The sequence below is a fragment of the Phocoena sinus genome, chromosome 15 (assembly GCF_008692025.1).
Source record: "Phocoena sinus isolate mPhoSin1 chromosome 15, mPhoSin1.pri, whole genome shotgun sequence".
Lineage (NCBI taxonomy): Eukaryota > Metazoa > Chordata > Mammalia > Artiodactyla > Phocoenidae > Phocoena > Phocoena sinus.
The window spans coordinates 14,345,326-14,363,283 of record NC_045777.1 but is presented as its reverse complement, the minus strand read 5'-3'; the positions used below and the strand labels follow the sequence as shown (position 1 = coordinate 14,363,283).

The following is a 17,958-nucleotide window of genomic DNA, read 5'->3' as shown; positions in this document are numbered from 1 at the left end:
AGACTGAGCCTCACAGGAGAATGAGAGAGGGGAAGGGCCCTCACGCTCATCTCATTCACTCCCTCCCTCGTTTGGATGGGAAACGGAGGCCCGGAGTGGGGCTGGGGACTGCATCCAGTGGACATGGAGTTCCAGAGAGTGGGGATCAGCTCTTTTCCAAAAGACTCGGCACAAGCTCTGCATGGGCAGATGGTTCCCAGGTTGCATGGTAGTGAGTAGCTGGGCCAACTATAGAACCCATATCTCAAAGCTGGACTCAAAGCCCCCAAACAAGGTGCCAGGAAGGAGCGCAGGCCATGGGATAAGATAAACTCAGGTAAAATCAGGTCCCTCCTCTGCTAGAACCCTCCACCAGCTCCCATCTCATTCAAAGTCAAAGCTACCTCAATGGCCGATGAGGTCCCACATGCTCTGTCCCTCTACCATTATCTTCCTGCCACACAAGCAATCTCTCTGACCCCCAGGTCCAGCCACACTGGCTTCCTGGCTGCTTTGAACTCTCAGGACTTTTGCACCTGCTGGTCCTTCTGCCGAGAACCCTGTTCCCACAGATCCTTCACCTCCCACAGCCGTTTGCTCAAGCATGACTTCCTTAGTGAGGCCTTCCCTGACCACACATTTAAAAACTGCCCTTTACCCCAACCCCATTCCTAGCCTGCTTTCCTGCTTTGTTCTCCTGCATAGCACTCACCAACCTTCTGACACACTATGGATTTTACTGTGTATTTGTTTCTCCGCAAGGGCAGGTTTTTTTTTCTGTTTGTTGCTGTATCCCTGACAGTACCTGGCTCATCGTAAGCTCTCTATAAATACCTGTTGAATGAATGAAACAGACCTGACCGATGCCCAGCAATGCCTTGAGCAAGTCACTTTACTTCCTGCTGTTTGTTTCATCACCATTAACTCGAGACAACAATGCCATTAATAACAAGCATTACCATCCGTGCATGGAAGGCCCAGAAACCTGCTTTAGCTACACGTTCTCATTTAATATCAAAACAGCCCTATAAGATGGGTTCTGATATCATGTCCAGTTGGTAAGTGAAACTAACTGAGGTTCAGAGAGGTTAAGTGACTTGTCCAAATTACAGAGCCGGTAAGCGGCAAAGCCAGGCTTCAAAGCCAGGTCTGCATGGTCCTAAGCACCCAGATCTTATCCACACTGCCATATACAAAAGACACCAAAGACTAAATGTGCTGTCAGTGTCAAGATACTTCCTAAGTCACACAAGTGCGAAGGGTGTCTCAGGATATTTTTGTCTTTGGGGTCGCTTGGCCTGGTACACCCTCTCCTCCACGACTGTCGTGTGGCTTGTGCCTCCTGTTCTTCTGGTCCCTCCTTCTAGACCCTGCACCTCAGCAGACATTTAGGGATTTAATGTGCACATTTGCTTTTTTCAAGGAGCCTGGAGCCAAAGCTATAAATGGTCGAAACTTGGGCATTAGGTCATCTGGAGAAAAACTGGGGGTAGGCGGAGGATTGCTTGGAGCATTGAATTCCTGTTCATCATCTCCTTGGATCAAGCACTGGCTCCTCTGTGAATTCCACCAGGAACTCACTCTTCTGTGCTGGCAATAAACTGCATCTCCGTGGGCACAGTATGCAGGCCGTTTTTCCGCACAGCAGCTAGGAGGAAAGAACACGACGTCTTTAGTGTGATGTAGTAAATGGGACAGGAGTGTCCCATTCTTGTGCAGTCAATCAGAGTGCTTCCTCAGGTCCTGACCTATACTAGTCATTGGATCCAAAAAAAAAAAAAAGATACTCAAAATTCCATCCACCCCTTTTTGGAGAGGGCTTCAGGCCCGTGGGCAGGGAGTTCACTACAAGGCTGCTTGACAACCCATAACTCAAGCCTAGGCTAACCTGAACTGTCATTGTCAAAGGGATGTTTGGGAAAGACTAGCTCTGAGTGGTAATGGGTCAGCAATGGGATGGGTGACCCCAGTCTGCCATACATTCAAAAAGCATTTATTGAGCACCTGCTGTGTACTATTGACTATGAGCTTGGGGTACACAGTGAATAATATAGGACAGTGTCCTTGCTCCCATGAAAGTTATATTCTAGAAAGGGAGACAGACAACAACCAAATAAAGAAAACTTCCAGTTGTGATGAAAGTGACAGAGGAAATGAAACTGGGCAACGTGATGGAAAGTGACTGCAGCGTGGGGAGGAGGAGCAGGGGGACTATTATGATCAGGTCAACAGAGCAGACATATGAGCTGAGACCTCAAGGATAAAAAGGAGCCAATCATCTGAAGAGTTGTGGGAAGAGGGGTGGGGGCAACAGGAACAGCAAGTCCAAAGGCCCTGAAGTGAGAGTGTGTCTGGTGTGTTGGGAAGCAGGAAGGAGATCAGTGGGGCTGGAGGGGCATGAAGGAGGAGGAGAGGTGGGAGAAGTGGCAGGAGTGAGGCGGCAGGAAGTGGTGTGGATCACACAGAGGTCTTGGGGCTCACAGTAAGGACTTTAGCTTCTCCTCTGAGCCAGATGGGAGTGGAGCCAGGGGAGTGTTTGAGCAGAGGAGAGTCAGGATAGGATCTGACTTCATTTTTAAAGAAGCCCTTGCTTCATAGGCCAGTCTCCCCGCAGGAGCCTTGGAGTGTCGTGGAGACAACTGAAGGGATTAAAAGTTTCAGCAGCTGAAACCATCACCAAGAGCAAAAGAATCCATCCCAGGGCATTGGAAGTGTGACTGGTAGCTGAACACATGGGTTCAGGGTTCAAGTCCTAGCTCCATCACTTGCTTTGCGACCTTAGATCAGTGTGGTTCCCACCTGGGGTCGATTCTGCCTCCAGGGGATATTGGACAATGTCTGGAGACATTTTTGGTTGTTGCAACTGGGATGGGGGGAGTTGGGGTGCTACTGGTATCTAGTGGTCAGAGGTCAGGGATGCTGCTAAACATCTTACAGGATGTAAGTCAGCCCCCACAAGAAAGAATTATCCTACCTAAAATGTCAAATAGTGCCAAAGTTAAGAAACTCTGGCCTAGATAAATCCCTTGATCTCCTTGAACATCTTTAATTCATAAAATGGAAGTAATAATTCCCCTAGGGTTATCAAGAGGATTAAAGAGTTGACTTATTTGCTATAGACAGAATGTTTTCATCACCCCCAAAATTCATATGTTGAAACCTAATCCCTAATGTGATGGTATTAACAGGTGGAGTTTTGGGGAGGTGATTAGGTCATAAGGGAGGAGCCCTCATGAATGGGATTAGTGCCCTTATAAAAGAGACCCCACAGAGCTCCCTTGCCTTTTCCACCATGTGAGGACACAGTGAGAAGATGGCTGTCTACAAACCAGAAAAAGGCCCTCAACAGACACCGGATCTGCCTTGATCTTGTACTTTGCAGCCTCCAGAACTGGGAGAAATAAATACCCAGTCTCTGGTATTTTTGTCATAGCAACCTGAACAACTAAAACATCATTTAAAGCAGGGATTAGCAAACTTATTCCGTAAAAGGCCAGTAGTAAATATGAAAAGCCATATGATCTCTGTTGTAACCACTCAAATCTGCCATGACATCATGAAAGCAGCCGTAGACAATACAGAAATGACTAGTGTGACTAAACATTTATTTCTGGATACTGAAACTGAATTTCATATAATCTTCACATGTCACGAAATCTTCTTCTTCTTTTGATTTATCCAACCATTTAAAAACATAAAAACTATGCTTAGCTCGCAGGCTGCATGAAAAACAGGCAGCAGGCTAGATTTGGTGGGCCCAAGTTTGCCAGCCCCTGATTTTAAAAATTTAACAGGAATCTGAGCACTAGTGGGGATTTAGAAAATGTGGGTTACTACCAAGAAAGAATAAAAGAGTGGCCCCTGAAGTCTGGAACTGGTCTGACCCAGATACAACAGACACATCGTTCTCTTGTTGGACCTAAACAATCTCACACATCACCGACTTCAGACAAAGTCACTCTGAGACTGATAAAATGAGCCAGAGCAAGGACACCTCATAATCTCCTTTAAGTGCAAAGCCACTTGCCACCCACAAAATATCAAGCTTCCACTTCTCTTGCTAAATAAGTGGTTACTTCTTGCCTAATCACAGAATCGTCCCCAGTCTCTGACAGCACCCAATCTAGAGCAAACCCTACTTTCTTAGCCCCCATCCCCACCCAAAATGACCCAACCAAAGCCCAAATCCTATGAGAGGTGCTTTCTAGCACCCTCTGAGTTGACTGTAGTTGCCCGTGGTGTGTGTTCTCCCTCACTGCAGCAACGATAACAAACTCAACCTGTTTAACTACAGATGTATTCCTGGGGGGCTTTGGCCACGTGGACTGGGTGGAAGGGTCTAGACTCCAGCCTCAGTTCTTTCCCTGTCTCACCAGGGGGCTTGGGGAAGTCCCTTCCCTTCTCCACTCTGGGCTGTTCTTTTCCTGCTGGTACCACGAGGGAGCAGCATTCCATGGTGGCTGACTGGGTCATTTTTACTGTGCCTGAGGCTGGCCCTGCTGACCACCAGCAGTGGTCTGAAGGCTAAATTCAGATCAGCTCACCCTGGGCCGTAGGGACAAGGGCTTCAGGGCTCCCGTGATGGGAACACACGTCCACATGCAACACACGGGGCCGGAGGCCGGGGCACTGAAGCAGGAAGTGAAGGGCTGTTAATAGGACACTGATGCTGGTGGGCAAAGTCACTCCCCAGGGGATGGCCAGACAGGAAGAACCCTGACCCAGTGACTCCCTACCCCCCACCCATCTCTAGCTCTCTCTGTACCCTTCTCACCCGGGTTGGGAATGGCTGTCACGCAGCATCAGATGTCTGCAGAGCTCACCAGCATCTCAGGTATAACAATAGGCCACCTTCCTCAGCCCTGGATGAACATTAGAATTTGCTGAGAATGCCCAGGTCCCACCCTGGAGGTTCTCTGGTTTAGAGGCTCTGGGGACTCAGTACTTTTAAAAGCTCTGTAGGTCATTCTTTTGGGCAGGCCGGGTTGAGAAGGCTCCCCTGAAGTTAGAGATGGGGAAATGAAGCCTCCAGTGGCCGCCCACGACCTTAGAGGGGGTGAGTGCTCCCCAGTTTGCCACAGTCCTCACATGGCCGCTTTTCTCAGCCGTGGAAGCTGGCTGCTGCCATCATCGGAGTTGGAGAGCCCTGATACAAAACTGTACGTGCTATAGACGAGGCAGGGGAAGCTATTTATACACACACGGCTATGAACAGTAATTATCTGTAGCAATTAAAATTAGGAAGGAGGGAGTTTCACTTTTTCTTTATGCAAATTAGTAATGTGAAAAAATTTGATACCAAGCATTATTTTTTTCTAATGATGATGATAAAACCAGTGAAGATGAAGTTGAAAAAAACTTGGAAAACCAAGGTGCTACTCAGCCCCTAGCAGCTCAGCTACTCTTTTTTTTTTTTTTTTTCAGCTACTCTTAACCATTCATCCCGGGTCATCCCTGTACTTCCTGTGACCACGGTGACCCAAGTGACCACACGAAAACAGGCCAAAGTCTCCAAAGGTTCTGACTTCCCTAGGTCCAGAAATCGCAGGCTGGTTAGGAGCTCGGTGTTTACGTTAAGATCTTATTCAAATAATAACAATCCCTGAGTTTATATCGGGTGGGGGAGCTGAGAACTTTCACATTTGTAATCTTACAGCAGCCTCGGAACAGACTGGGAGAGCTGGGCAGGGGTTATTACCTTCCTCTTTACACCTCGGGAAACTGAGGCCCGGAGACACGGGGGAAGCGCGGGATAAAGATGACCCACTGGGTAAATGGCAGAGTCGGCTTGTTCCCAGGACTACTGATTCCCCACCCCTTGAATCTCACCCCACCTCCAAAGGCACCCACCTGGCTCTGACCTGGAACAGCTGACTCTAATTGAACCTCCCTGGTATGACTGAAATGTTCTTGAAGTTTGGCACACAGAAGGCTCTCAGGAAAGAGTTCTTGTATCAGATTAGGTAAACAGCACCCCAGGGGAAGTCAAAGGTCCCCAGGATAGGCAGTTTTACATCCATTAATTTACTTAGTTCCCACAACTACCTGGGTGGTAAGGATTAATATCCCCATTTTATATATGAGGAAACAAGCGTAGAACAGTTCAGTAACTGGTTTGTTTATTTATTTATTTATTTCACACACTTATTGATTATCCACTACGTGCCAAACAGTGTTCTCGGTGAACAATACTATAGTTCACGGCAATGAGAAAGATTGACACAAGCTCCCACGGAACTTGGAGTCCACGGAGCAGACGGGTAATAAATCCTTCTCAACTAGCAGTCATAGGAAACTTCAACCTGAATCAAGGTGTAGGGTCTTATTACCCACTCTTTCCAATTCCTGGAACTCTTATACTGGTTTCTATATAATAGCAATAGTATCACTGCCACGTATTAACCATATCTATGTGCCAGGCTCTCATTTCTCATGTAAGCCTGACAACGATATGTACGAAATGGGTGGTTTTGTCCTCATTTTATAGATGAGAGAAGAGCCTCAGGAAGAGGCCCCCTCTCGCAGCCTCATGAATGAAGAGGGAAGAGGAGGACAATGCTTAACTCAGCTGACAAGACTGCTTCTGGAATGAGAGCGTCTTGGGCATTCCTAAAGGAAAGGCATGGGTGGCAGCCTAGCCCTCTCTGGGCAGAAAGAAGGAGGGGGGAGAGTGGAAAAGTTTAGATTCAAAAGCCAAATGGGCCCCTTACTGGCTGAGGGACTTTGGGCAAATACTTCACCACTCTGTGGATCAGTTACCTCCTCTGTAAAATAGGCATGATGACAGGGCCACCCTTGAAGGGCTGAAGTGGAGGATCTAATGAGAACATGCATGTAGAAGGAGAAGCCACCACCCATGTGGCCCTGGTCCCCCAGGCAGTACAAGGAGCAGAGTGTGTAAAAGAACTGAAGAGAAGCAGCAGGGCTGCCCTCCAAGGCTGAGGATCCCTAGGGTGTTGTCCAGCAAGCCCCGTCCTGCCCCAGGCTCTATCTTGTTCTGGCTTGTAAGCACAGATTCCAGATTCAGAGAAAGCTCAGCAACTAACTCACCATGTTGCTTTGGGCAAAGCATTTTGCCTCCCTGACCCTCAGTCTCTTCGTCTGTAATATGGGCGTCATCTACTTCATAGTACTGTTATGAAGATTAAATCATCTAATGGGTATGAAAAGTTTAGCACAGTGTCTGGCAGAGGGTGGGTCTTCAGGAAATGGTAGCTCACATCATCCTTATAGTTGTTGCTCTGGGTGTCCCTCAGGGACTTAAAGCCTCCAGGAAAGCCTCCAGGAGCCTCCTCGCCCCTATCCTGGCCCATAAACAGAGTCTCCACTCCCTCCACTCCTGTCCTTACCTCCTGCCACCAGGACAGAGCACAGAAACTGGATGAAAGAGAACATCTCTCTTTGCACTGGAAATACCCGTTTTAGGTCTTGGGGCTGATCATTAACTAATCCCCGATCTCTGATCCCGCCGCCTATGAAAGCAGAGGTCTGCCGCAGCCTCCCAGGGTCTCCTGCCTCCTGACATCCTGCAGCATAAGGGGAAAGACTCTGGATTTCGCATGACGCTGTGTGTGACCTTGGGCAAGTCCCTTCCCCTTCTCGAGTCTCAGGTTTTTCATCTTCTTTCACATAATGAGGGAACTGGCTTTCATACCTTTTTTTTTGCCACTAAACTCTTAGAAAAAACATCTTCTATGGGAGGCAGAACAACAGAGGTTAAGAGTACAGGCGCTAAAGTCAACCAACCTGGATTCAAAATACCAGAGCTGCTGTTTTGGAATTATGTGACCTTGGGGACTACTTTAACCACTTTTTAAATTTCTTCCTCCATTTCCATTGCTCTAAATGAGGTCAAAGCTAGCTCCACGTCATTCAGATGTAAGGCCCTTAGATGAGACCTTGCATAAAAGTAAGTACTCAGTAAACATCGGTGATTGTTACTTGGAAGCTCAGGGTATAAAGCAGGTAAAGTGGGGGCAGCTGGGTTGAAATGAGAAAGCAGAGTTAACTGCTTGCTGCCACCCCAAGGTGACTATGAGGTATTCTCTTGGAGCCCCAAGACTCAGGATGCAGCAGCCATTTTGCAACCACGAGGGAAAGACCAAGGGAATCACAGAGATACCAGTGACCAGCCCTGACATCCTTGTGCCTCTGAAATGACCCTGGAACTGCCCTTCTCTGACTTTTTGACATTTGAGGAAAATAAACCCTTGTTCTTTAAGTCACTGGCAGACAGGCATCCTTTTACCTGCAGCCAAAAGAATTCTCACTGATGCAGCTGATTTCATGGGGAAGAGAGTGAGCTCTGCAGCCAGACTGCCTGGGTCCAAAGTTGGGCTCTACCATTTGCTCGCTGTGTGACTTGGAGAAGTCAATTCCCCTCTCTGAGCTCTCATTTAGTCACGTAAAAACATGGCAGCTACTTTTGTTTTCTTTAGAACACAGTTTCAGAGATTTAAGTGAATCCAATCCCTCATTTCACAGCACATTCTCACTATCTGTTGCACAAGGCCACTCTTTTTGTTTTATTAATTTGGTCCCTTTTATCCCCATTTCCCAACCCCATCCTTCCCAGAGCAACCACTGGGATGCGTTTAATGTGTAGCTTTTCCTTTGTTTATGTTCTTGCAAACGTTTTGTCTTTTGTGAGTATTTTTAATTTACATAACGATATTGTGTTCTGTATCTCCTTCTGGCTTTTCCAATCACAACTAGGTTTTATGAGATTTATTTCTATAACTATATGTCCCTCTAATTCTTTGTTCCTAAAAGCAGCATAGTGCTCAGTGACGTGCACCCACCACACTCAATCTCCTCCTTTACTGGCGATGGTGGCCATACCACAACCCTAAACCTAACCCGAACCTGAACCCTAACCAGCATACCACAGGGAATGCTGCACTAAACATGGTCACATGCGTCTCCTCATGAACCCATGTCAGAATGCCTTTAGCACTTGCATTCAGGGCCAAACTTCTGGGTTCCAGGGTATACGCACTCTTAATTTGATCAAATATTTGTAGAATGCCCTTAAGAAAGGCTGACTGTCCACACTGTCTAGCAGCGCACAGAGTTCCAATGGCTCCCATTCCTGCCAGCACTGGGCACTATCCAGCTTATTTTTGCCAGTCTCATTGAAATAAATCTCATCATTGTTTCAAGTTGCATAGTACCTACTTCAAGAGGCTGTTTTGAGAGGCCAAGGAGTTAATGTATGTAAAGTGTTTAACTCATTGCTTAGTACACAGTAAATGCTCAATAAATGCAAAATTTTACAAAAGGTACCATGGTTTGACATAGTGAATTCTCAGTTACTATTATTAAACTTGGCACATAGTAGGTGCTCAATAAGTGCATCCCCTTGGCCTTCCCCAACACCCTCTGGATGTCCCCACTCCCACTCTTCCACCTTGGTGGAGTTCCTCCCAGTCCCTTCCCACAGACTCACCTGCTTTCTCTTCACTCTCCCAGCTGAGGTCTTTACGAACCTCCTGGCCAAAGAGACTCTTCAGGATGGCGCTGGCGATGGGCAGCATCATGGCAGTGGAGGCCGTGTTGCTCAGCCACATGGACAGAAAGGAGGTGGTCACCATCATCCCTAGGATGAGCCTGGGAACAGAGCGAGTTAGAGGCCGATCTAGAACTGGGGCCTCTGGTTTGTATCCCACTTGTTTACACATGGAAAGTTAAGGCCCAGAGAGGACAAGCTAGTGACCAAGTGGGAACCAAATCCATTCACCACGCTTATTCTAGATCTAAGGAAACTGACTCAGTGTATGTAAGTGAACTGACCTCAGGTGCCCAAGGTAAATTAGTTCTAAAGACACACCAACCCTGACATTTTCTCTCCTTTGCCCACAAATCCTGGATAGCTCCCATTGCAGAATAAAGGTGTCTTGGTTTGGCACCAAGACTCTCCACTGTTTCACCCTAAGTGCCCTTCCCAGCCTCCTCTCTCCCCCTTCCCTTCCCACTCCTCCCAGGCACCCCTGCTCAGGCTCTGCTGAGTTTCTCGCCAGCTCCCAAACACACCTTGATGTCCTGCCTGCCTGCCATTGCTTGGTCCCTCCCACGAACAGGAATCTCAGTTTAGTGATTTGCTTTTCTTTACATTGAATTCTTAATCCACCTGGAATTTATTTAGTTGTATAGAACAAAGTCGGATCTAAGTAGGATTTTTTCCTAAAGAATACACAAATTATTCCAACACCCACCAATTCTTGAATCCTTCCCTTTCCCACGGATTTCAATTTCTTCCAGATTATTTACTCTGTGTTTTAAAAATCTATTTCTGAGCTAGTGTCATACCGTTTTCATTGTTGTAACTTTAAAACATGTTTGACAGCAGCCTCATCCATTCTTCAAGGCCAAATGTAACCTCCTCCAAGAAGTCACCCTATATCTCTCATGTGGGCTCATATTGCACCATGTGTCCCTTAGGTATTAAATTCTGCTCTGTGTTGGGATCAGTTCTATAGATGGAATCTCTCCCATAGGACTGACAGTTCCTCCATGAGGAAACAGCTACAGAGCCTAGCAGAATGCCTGGCCCAGAGCAGATGCTAGAAAACCATGAGTTATTCAGAACCTCCTCCCTCATCGCCACCCCCATCCCCACCACAAAAAGAGCTCTCAAACCTATCCATTCAGCCCATCTCCACTGCCACCACCCTAGTCCAAGGTGGCACCATCTCTCGTCTGGATCCCCAGAACAGTCTCTTACCTGGGCTGCATCTGGCTTCTCACCTTCATCTGATCCCCTCATGGCAGCCAAGAGGAATTTTTTTTAAAAATGCAAATCTGGTCATGTCACTCCCCAGCTTAGAATTCTTTAAAGCAGAGATTGATAACCAGGGGGGCCATAGATATAATTCAGAATGGACATGATAGGGGAAAATATACCTCTATTTTACTAACATCTAATAGAAATTAAATATTTCCTTCAGTGATAAACATAGGCAAAAAAGTTCAGTATTATTAGAAGGGGAGGACTTCCCTGGTGGTGCAGTGGTTAAGAATCCACCTGCCAATGCAGGGGACACGGGTTCGAGCCCTGGTCCAGGAAGATCCCACATGTTGAGGAGCAACTAAGCCCGTGAGCCACAACTACTGAGCCTGTACTCTAGAGCCCACGAGCCACAACTACTGAGCCTGCATGCCACAACTACTGAAGCCCGCGCGCCTAGAGCCTGTGCTCCACAACAAGAGAAGCCACCACAGTGAGAAGCCCGCACACCACAACGAAGAGTAGCCCCCGCTCGCCACAACTAGAGAAAGCCCACGTGCAGCAAGGAAGACCCAATGCAGCCAAAAATAAATAAATTAATTAAAAAATTTTTTTCTCGATTAGAAGGGGAGTTGGTTACCAGTAAAGATCACAGACACTTCCATATCACATTATAATAGTTGAGACACCTTGGAATATCATTGACACTCAGAACTGCCTCAAAACTACAGTTATGAGGCTGTTGCTAGATCTCATCATTTATTGTGTTAATAAAGAAGTACATATAGTATTCTATCACAAATTTGCGTAGTTTTAAAAAATTGCTTGGATAAGTGCATTTTGCTGTAATTGTTGTGGTTGTTGTTTTAAATCCTACGTGTTGTGCTTTATGCATTTAAAAACATTACTGGGAAGGAATCCTTAAGATTCAACAAATTGCAAAAAAAAAAAGATTAAAAGAACAACAATGACCTTATTTTAAAGGCCATTCAATCATCTTAAAATAAAAGTTGGAATCCTAGCTAGGGGGCCCAAGGCCCTTAGGAATGGACCCTACCTCCCTGCCTCTCCAAGGCCATCTTTCCATCCACTCCCCACCCACCATGTCACCTTGGCTGGTAAATAGAAAACCAGGATGATAACAGCCAGCATTTACGGTGCAGGTCCAAGCTACTGTATCATCATTCTACAGGCAAAGAGAGCCTAAGTCACCTCCCAGAGCAGGAAAGGTGGGATTCAGCCCCAAGCAGTCTGAGTCAAGCTGCTAATATGGTCCCCTCTAAAACTACTGGACAGGAATCCCTGGGGGTGAGGTCTGGGAATCAGCATTTCAACTGATTCCCATGTGATTCTTACATACTTTTGAGAACTGCCCAAGGGCCTAGCACTGTGTCTGGCACACAGAGCGGCTCACTAAATATTTGAGAAATGAATAAACAAGCGGATGGTGGGACATGATGAGTTTGTTGCCCTGGATGACCAGAGCAGGAAGAGTGGGTTTAGGCTCCAAGAGATGTGGTCCCTCTGCCTCGCCACCTCTGGGCTGGACCCATTACCTGGCCTTACCTGGCCGGCTGGACCCCAGTGAGCATCAGGACCTTGAGGGCAATTCTCCGGTGCAGGTTCCACTCCTCGATGGCGCTGGCCATGATCAGACCGCTGAGGAAGAGGAAGTTGGTGTCCAGGAAGTACTGGGCGCAGACCTTGTTGGAGGGCAGGATGCCCAAGAAGGGGAAGAGGATGATGGGCAGCAAGGCCGTCACCGAGAGGGGCAGGGCCTCGGTGCACCAGTACACCGCCATGAGCAGGATGACGAACAGGCAGCGACCTTCCTGCAGGGGGGAGATGCAGGCCCAGGAGGGTCAGCAGAGCTTTGGGTGGCAGAGGGAGAAGAGGTCCTGGAGCAGGGCCCATCAGGGCCCATTCCTCGGGGAGGCAGTGGAGAGGGTAAGTGCCCAAGGCTCAGACTTTGAGCCGGTGGTGTCACCTATCTGAGCCTCATTTTGCTCAACTATAAAATGGGGAAGCTATATCTGTCCATTTTATAGGATTGTTTGACGATAAAATGAAATACCCCATTGTCTTAGAAGTAGACCCTGAGATGAGCATGAGAGGGAAAAGTAGTTTGCTCGACAGGGAATCTCAGAAAGTTCTGGAAGGGCAGTGAGGAAGTGAAACAGAGAAGGACGCCAAGACAGTGTGTCAACAAGAAGGTTACTACGGAGGGCAGCTGGGGCTCAATCTTGATGGGGACCCTAGAAGACAGTGGAGATCATGCCTCAGAGTAGTCCCCCTGGGAGGCGAGGAAGCTGCTCTGTATCTGCCAGCTCTTGGTCATCACTGGTTGAGGGCTGCTCATGGGAGCGCTAACTCTCCAGCACTTCGACCTGCCCTGTGCAGCCGCCAAATTAACAAGTTCTTGCAGAGCATCCAGGGCTCTGCAAGAAGCCACTGGCATGCGCAGCATGGTAACCGCCCACAGGGATGTGGACAGAGCGCCAGCAGCAACGGCCACATCCATACACGGCACTTAGCACAACGTCCAACACTTGGTACCCACTCTATAAATAGTAATAATAATTACTGATATTTATTGGGCTAGTAGGTACCAGCTATTGTTTATTCATCACAAAGTCCCAGTGAAGTACGTATAATTATTATGACCATCTGGTGGATTGGGAAACTGAGATTCCAGGAGGTCAGTAGCAAGGCAATGGTTGTGCAAACAAGACAATCTACCTCCAGAGCCAACTCTCTTAACCAAGTACCCCACAGCTGTTATCAGCTGAATGCTAGAATCTATGCCTTCAGGTTGACAATGCAATTTCAAAGATTCAAAACAAAACGGATCTGTGGTTGCCAAGGCTGGGGTTAGGATGTTTGTGTTTTGCGGGGGCGGGGGGAGCTGCAAAGAAGCACAAAGGAAACTACTGGGGTGACAGAAATGTTCTAGACCTCGATTGGGGTGGTGGTTGCATGGGTTTGTACATTTGTCAAAACTTGTGAAACTATTCACCTGCTGATGAAACAAGAGCGCAGTAATGGTAACATCTTCTGATACATCAGTGTCCCTCAGGATCCATAACAAATAGTGTCTTATTATTCCCATAGTCACTATTTAAATAAAACTGCCTACTGCCCTGACCTTGCTTTCTTATATTCTCTCAAGGCAATGATCTTGCATGTACAGACTATTTCTTGGATTTGGTGCTGTCTGGTGCCATTTATTCTTCTTACTTCTTACTCATAGTAGGTTTTGTTGACTTTATTCAGTGTCCACAGCACACTGAACTGAATTCCATCCTAACAAGCACCATCCGAATAGAACATATCCTCAGCTACACAGGACAGGCATCAAACTATGTGCAGACACTACAATTAGTTAATCCATCTAAAGGGGCAAGGTCCAATGGTCCAGGGAGACCAATGAGTTGGCTTTGTCAATAATCCAAGCAACAGATACTGGCAGCTGGGGTCTGATGGGAGCAGTGGAGGTAATGAGAAGTCGTCAAATTCTGGATCTATTTCTAAGATAGCTTTGCCAAGGATCTGTTATGATGTGTAAGGCAAAGAGAGAAGCCCAGGGTAATTCTAGTTGTTGGCCTCAATGGAAGAATGAGGTTGTCCCTTACTGAGAGAGGGAAGACTGTAAGACACACCTACATCCATTTCCAAACCTTGGAAACACATCCTGAGACTCTGCTTAACACGCCCAACATAGGAGAATTTCCATTTCCCAAGTGCCTTAGCTTTTGTACCAGTGTTTACATTCTCTCATGCAATTTAGAGACCTACAAAAAGTCTCTTGCAGAGGGAATTTTTGTAAAACAAATCCTCTTTTCCCATTTGTCTATTTTATCTTTTGTTGCCTGTGCCTTTGGTGTCATATCCAAGAAATCATTGCCAAATCCAATGTCCTGAAGTTTTTGTCTTATGTTTTCTTCTTAGATTTTTATAGTTTTAGGTCTTATGTTTAGATCATGAGCACATTTTGAGTTCATTTTTGTATGTGATGTTAGATAAAGGTCTAACTTCATTCTTTTGCATATGAATATCCAGTTTTCCCAGCACAGTTTGGTGAAAAGATTGTCCTTTCCCCATTGAATGGTCTTGGGACCCTCTCCAAAAATCATTTGACCATACATGTGAGGGTTTATTTCTGGGCTTTCTATTCTGTTCCATTGGTTTATATCTGTCTTTTTGCCAGTACCACACTGTTCTGATTACTGCAGCTTTGTAGTAAGTTTTGAAATCAGGAGAACTTCTGAGTCCTCCAGCTTTGTTCTTTTTCAAGATTGCTTTGGCTATTTGGGGTCCCTTGAGATTCCACATGAATTGTAGGATGGGTTTTCTATCTCCACACAGAAAACCACTGGGGTTTTGATAGGGATTGCACTGACTCTTTAGATCACTTTGGGTAGTATTGATATCTTAACAATATTAAGTTTTCCAACCCATGAACACAAGATATGTTTCCACTTACAGTCAGTCCCCTATTTCTGATGGTTCAACTTAACGATTTTTTAAACTTTATGATGGTGCAAAAGTGATATGCATTCAGTAGAATTTTGAAGTTTGATCTTTTTCCAGGCTAGCAATATGCAGTCTGATCCTCTCTCCTGATGCTGGGCAGTGGCAGCGAGCCTCAGCTCCCAGCCAACCACACCATCATGAGGGTAAACAACCGATATACTTACAAGCATTCTGTACCCAGGCAACCATTCCACTCTTCACTTTCAGTACAGCATTCAATAAATTACATGAGATATTCAACACTTTATTATAAAATAGGCTTTGTGTTAGATGATTTTTGCCCAACTGTAGGCTAATGTAAGTGAGAACATTTAAGGTAGGCTAGGCTAAACTATGATGTTGAGTAGGTTAGGGGTATCAAATACATTTTTGACTTATGATATTTTTAATTTACAATGTGTTTATTGGGATGTAACCCCATTGCAAGTTGAGGAAGACCTGTATTTATGTCTTTCATTTCTTTCAGCCATGTTTTGTAGTTTTCATTGTACACGTCTTTCACCTCCTTGGTTAATTCCTAAGTATCTTATCCTTTTTGATGCTATTGTAAATGAATTATTTTCTTAATTTCCTTTTTAGATTGTATAGAAATGCAACTGATTTTTGTGTGTTGACTTTGTATCCTGCTACTTTGCTGAATTCGTTTATTAGTTCTCCCAGTTTTGAGTTGTTGGGGTCAGGGAAGAATAATTGTAAAACAAATCAACACTGCTTGAAACGAATATTTTAAGAGGTCAGACTATTGGACACACGTTTTAAAGATCGAAAGCAAAAGCGATAATATGGAATCAAATACCACGACTAAAAATTGCCTAAGTTTTGATTTCCTAACATCTTTTTGGTTCCTATACCAGGCAGATTCCTACATATCAGGGATGAGAGAGCTTAGATAATCACAGATTTATAAGTATTTATAACTTCCAGCCCTTTGTCCAAGCAAAATTGTATATTGAATCACAATATAAAACAGACAAACCTTGAGAGTAAAATTTAGTTAAAAGGAGTTTTTCCGGGAGAAGTGGGATGAGGAGCTCCCTACTGGGTCCCCTGTTTACTCCCTCCGTCCCACCTACCGTGGCAAACCTAATACCTCCCTGATCCAGGAATTCAATGGAGGACAGTCAGACCATCGCCAAGCCCCCTGCTTTACGGATATGAACACAGAGACCAGAGAGGCAACAGATAGGTGTCAGGCATGTTTCTAGAACCCCAAACTGGGGTTTCCCAGGCAGCTGAGATCCTGCGCTGCATCTGTTATAGAAAAGGACCTCTTTGTCTCAATGGGTGCTTGGAGCCAAAAGGCATCGTTCCAGGGTTCCACAGAGGCAAACAAAGGGGCAGACCCAACCCAGGTACTCCTAGTACAGCAAACAAAGATGCAGGAAAGTGGCAGCACAATAAACAGCACCCCATTTACAGAAGCTTCTGGAATGCCCACGTTCTGCCAGGGGAGTTTCAGGGACCACCCTGGAAGCCAATGAATCCAAAGGTTCAGGCCACAAAAAAGCAAATTTGGCCAACAAGGTCTTCTTAGGGCTTGGAACCTGTGAGTCCACAAATGGACCCGAATATCAGCTAGAGACAGTTTTCATAGCTCAGAGAGGTCAAGTGACTACTCTGAAGACACACAGCTTCCTAGAGACGGAGCCAGGTTTTAAGTAGAAGGCCATGTCCTGGCTCCTTGTGTGGCAGAAGCGTGATACCACTTGTCTCCATCCCCTTATCCTGCTTCATTTTTCTTCATATAACCAAGTGCTGCCACCTGTATTAGTCAGTGTTCCCCAGAGAGAGAATGGATAGGACATATCTAGATACATGTAAGAGGAGACCTGTGATAGGATTTGGCTCCCACAGTTATGGAGGCCAGGAAGTCTCACGATTTTCCATCTGCGGGCAGGAGAACCAGGAGAGCTGGTGGTGTAATTCAGTCCAAGGTCAAAGCCCTGAGAAGCAGGGGACTGCTGGTGTAGGTGCCAATCTGAGTCCAAAAGCCCAAGAACCGGAAGCACCGATGTCCGAGGGCAGGAGAAAATGGATGGCTCAGATAGAGCGGAAGGGAATTTGCCCTCCCTCCACCCTTTTGTTCTATTCAAGCCCTCAGCTGATTGGATGATGCCCAACACATTGGTGAGGGCAGGTCTCAGTCTACTGATTTAAATGCAATCTCTTCCAGAGACATACTCACAGATACACTAAGAAATAATGTTTCACCAACTAACTAGGCATCTCTTAGCCTAGTCAAGGTGACATAAAATTAACCTGAATGCAGACTTTGTACTTTACTGGTTTTCTCTTCCACTAGAATGTAAGCTCTAGGAGGGCAGGGATTGTGCCCCTGAAGCCAAGAACAGTGCCTGGCACATAGTAGGAACCCAAAATATTTATTGAATAACTAATACGTGCTTCTGCAACTCAAGACAGTGCTTACAACATGTTCACTATCATCCATTCAGCAAACATTATTCCTGACCACGTGCTAAGCACCAGACTGGGAGTTGAGACTACGAAAATGACTGAGACATAGTCATGGCACTTTTACCAGGAAATCTGACAGTGCCAATCATAGGACCATTCTCAATGGCTAGTTCTCCTCAAACTCAAATGACCTTATCAGACTCTACCCACCAAATATCCCTCAAGTGGTGTGCTGGTAAATGTTTAACAACTGGCTCTCTGAAAAAACTGTGGGTGTATATGTTTGTGTGTGTGTGTAAAAGTTC

At 46.0% G+C, this 17,958-nt stretch overlaps 1 protein-coding gene across 1 annotated transcript in view; it reads right to left on the bottom strand.

Annotated features, from left to right (window-relative positions):
- Positions 1-17,958, bottom strand: part of SLC13A3 (solute carrier family 13 member 3) — a 76,226-nt gene that overhangs the window by 33,106 nt on the left and 25,162 nt on the right. Inside the window, 3 exon segments of the mRNA XM_032604551.1 lie at positions 1,561-1,627; positions 9,428-9,588; positions 12,272-12,537. Of these exon segments, the coding sequence (XP_032460442.1) occupies positions 1,561-1,627; positions 9,428-9,588; positions 12,272-12,537 (494 nt within the window).